Consider the following 3,462-nt stretch of genomic DNA (forward strand, 5'->3'; position numbering starts at 1 on the left):
AAGAAATAGGGGTGCAGAATAAATCACATATTCATCAAAACCTTCCACCATATCCATGTGGAGAATTTCCTATTGGTTGCTGAAACAAGGAAGTCAGAGATTTTGACAGTAATGGAGATGAGGATCAAATTGTACAGAGAAGGGGAAAGAGCACAAGGAGGGGAAAGGGAAGCACAGAAAACAGAATGATAGAAATAGTTTTACCAAGAGCATATAGAGAAAAGTAACTTAAATGTGGAGATTTCATAAACATTTTGAGATTAAAAGACAGGTTGAAAATGTTATTCTTTTGGGGGAAAAAAGGTAATTATTCTGTAATAGATTCTGTTAAGTATCCAGGAATATATCAACTTGGGGAATTTAAAAGACTTTAGGATTGAGGTCATTCACATAGAAGATATGGGGCTTCCATGGAGCCAAGGCCACTGCAATGTGATACCGGTTTGGGGTCAATTGAACAGTCAGTAATATATGACTTGAATCATTACAATCAGCTTTGTCTCTCCTACCATGAGAAACCTCACTTTTCATCACTCACCTTTTTCCTTCAGATCTCCAAAGGGTCAACAATGAAAAATAGGACGTTTAGTGAGTTCATCCTGTTGGGCTTCACAAATCAACCTGAGGTCCAAGTTGTGATATTCATCTTTCTGCTCCTCACTTATGTGATAAGTGTCCTAGGAAATCTGACCATCATCATTCTCACTCAGGTACACCCTCACCTCCAGACCCCCATGTATTTCTTCCTCCGGAATTTCTCCTTCTTAGAAATTTCCTTCACATCCATTTTTATTCCCAGATTTCTGACCAGCGTGACAACAGGAAATAAAGTCATCAGTTTTGCTGGATGCTTGATTCAATATTTTTTTGCTATATTCCTTGGGGCAACAGAGTTTTACCTCTTGGCTTCTATGTCCTATGACCGCTATGTTGCCATCTGCAAACCCCTGCATTACCTGACCATCATGAGCAACAGAGTCTGCATACAACTTGTGTTCTGCTCCTGGCTGGGGGGATTGCTAGCTATCTTACCCCCAATCACCTTGATGAGCCAGGTGGATTTCTGTGCCTCTAATGTTCTGAATCACTATTACTGTGACTATGGGCCCCTTCTGGAGCTTGCCTGCTCAGACACAAGCCTCCTAGAACAGATGGTCATCTTTGTGGCAGTTGTGACTCTGGTGGTTACTCTGGTGCTGGTGACATTTTCTTATACATACATTATCAAGACCATTTTGAGGATCCCTTCTGCCCAGCAAAGGACAAAGGCTTTTTCCACTTGTTCTTCCCACATGATTGTCATCTCCCTCTCTTATGGCAGCTGCATGTTTATGTACATCAATCCATCAGCAAAAGAAGAAGGCGCTTTCAACAAAGGAATAGCTGTGCTCATTACCTCAATTACTCCCTTATTAAACCCCTTCATTTACACTCTAAGAAATCAGCAAGTGAAGCAAGCATTCAAGGACACCATCAAGAAGATTATGAAGCTTTAAAATTCAGAATACATTTCAATGAAATATATATTTCACCTAGTAAATATGTATTGAGTGTCTACTATGTTTCAATTGCTGCACTGGCCTTTGAGGATAAAAATATGAAAGGCATATGTCCTAACTTCAAGGAATCCACAGTATGATAGAAAGGTGTATAAACTTTAAATTTACATAATAAGTTTACAAAAAACTAAAATAACATAGTAAGTGCTATTAGAGAAAGATAAAAGAGAATCCATAAAAAGAACAAAGAACAATTGGAGAGAATTAACTATTTTCCAGAAATGACTTGAAAGTCAAAAGGCAAAACATATTGTCTATTTGGAAGAGTGGAAAGATAAGAATTCAGAGTAAGAAAGAGAGGCCATGATGAAGGTATTATTTAATTACAAACTAGGGAGTTAGTTGACATTGGTGGGTCAAGAGAAGTTTTAAGAAAGGAAATTATATTATCAGCATTATTTTGAAGGGAATCTAGCATTGGTATTGTTCTTCATCATGGAGCCCTGGGGACTGTGCTTCTGTCAAAGTGTCAATAATTTTGATTCTCCTCCCTTATGCATTCATCTTTCAACTGTAGCCATACTTTCATCCTTCCATAAAGGAAAATAAAATGAATATTTTGTTCATTTGGTCCACTTTTCCCCAAATGAGGTGAAAAATCTCAAGATTTTGTCAACTTACACATCCACTTTCTAGAACTTATGGTTAGAAGAGGCTTCTAAAGCCAAGGTTAAAAGCCTCCCACTTCTATGCAGGATCTATTGTTGCTTTTCATAGCTCTGACATCTTTTCAAGTTAATGGCTGACATCTCCCACCCTCTCTCTTTGGTAGTTTCTGGTCATTTTTTTTTTCTTTTATAATTTTATTTTCATCTTTTTGTTTACTTTTGTTAGATATTGGAAAAGACACTGGGGAGCCTGGGTGACTCAGTCGGTTAAGCATCCAACTTTGGCTCAGGTCATGATCTCACAGTTTGTGGGTTTAAGCCCCCACGTTGGGCTCTGTGACAGCTCAGAGCCTGGAACCTGCTTCAGATTCTATGTGTGTGTGTCTCTCTCTGCCCCTCCCCCGCTCACACTCTGTCTGTCTGTCTGTCTCTCTCTCTCAAATAAACAAACATTTTAAAAAACAATTAAAAAAAAGAAGGGGCGCCTGGGTGGTTCAGTTGGTTAAGCGTCCGACTTCAGCTCAGGTCTCATGGTCCGTGAGTTCGAGCCCCACGTCAGGTTCTGTGCTGACAGCTCAGAGCCTGGAGCCTGTTTCAGATTCTGTGACTCCCTCTTTCTCTCTCCTCCCCCACTCATGCTCTGTCTCTCTCTTCTCAAAAATAAATAAACGCTAAAAAAAAATTTTTTTTAAAGAAAAAGAAAAGACACCTTCTGTGATATGACTCCATTCTTTTAACTTTTCCCCAAGTTTTTGCTTTTGTTCATATCATAAGCCAGGGATGTCTGTCATGAACTGAAAATGAGTATAAAGTAGCAATATGGTTTTATATTTAGAATGTTCCAAATTATGAGTGTTAGCAACAAAATGGGATTAGACTACCCTACCAAGGACTCTACACATGGATTTAAGGTAACAACAACTTGAATATGAATTGTTGATGGTAGGGCCTCAATTTCCAAGGAACTAAAAACATTTTTGAAAATCTGAGTACTTGTAAATATTTTAGTAATATCCTAATGCACTGTAGAATGCTGGTTACTGTTTGAAGCACAAGCAAAACATCATCTTGTGTGTTCACATGCTTTATATGTGATAATATGTGATAATATTCTTGAGTGGAATGATGCTTCTTGGGAATTTAAGAAACAAGCTGTATTGGACCCATTATGAGAGAAAATTTCCAGAACCACAGAAAATATTGAAGAGTGCATCATATTTTGAATAAAAGGTCTTTTATGTAAAGCCATTGCTATTTTGAATATCTGGATTTCTTTGGTGGCTAAGCCAGAGATT

The 3,462-nt window shown here is 38.2% G+C and overlaps 1 protein-coding gene across 1 annotated transcript; it reads left to right on the plus strand.

Annotated features, from left to right (window-relative positions):
- Positions 1 to 569: 569 nt before the first annotated feature.
- LOC132677875 (olfactory receptor 6C4-like) lies at positions 570 to 1,496 on the plus strand. Its single transcript, XM_060629647.1, has one exon. The coding sequence runs from the start codon at positions 570 to 572 to the stop codon at positions 1,494 to 1,496; it is 927 nt and encodes a 308-aa protein (XP_060485630.1).
- Positions 1,497 to 3,462: the final 1,966 nt, after the last annotated feature.

This window comes from Panthera onca, chromosome B4 (genome assembly GCF_046562875.1).
Source record: "Panthera onca isolate mPanOnc1 chromosome B4, mPanOnc1 haplotype 2, whole genome shotgun sequence".
Classification (NCBI taxonomy): Eukaryota; Metazoa; Chordata; class Mammalia; order Carnivora; family Felidae; genus Panthera; species Panthera onca.

Bases quoted from the DNA above. Each gene is read 5' to 3' on its own strand.
- LOC132677875 (XM_060629647.1), top strand. From the start codon at position 570: ATGAAAAATAGGACGTTTAGTGAGTTCATCCTGTTGGGCTTCACAAAT.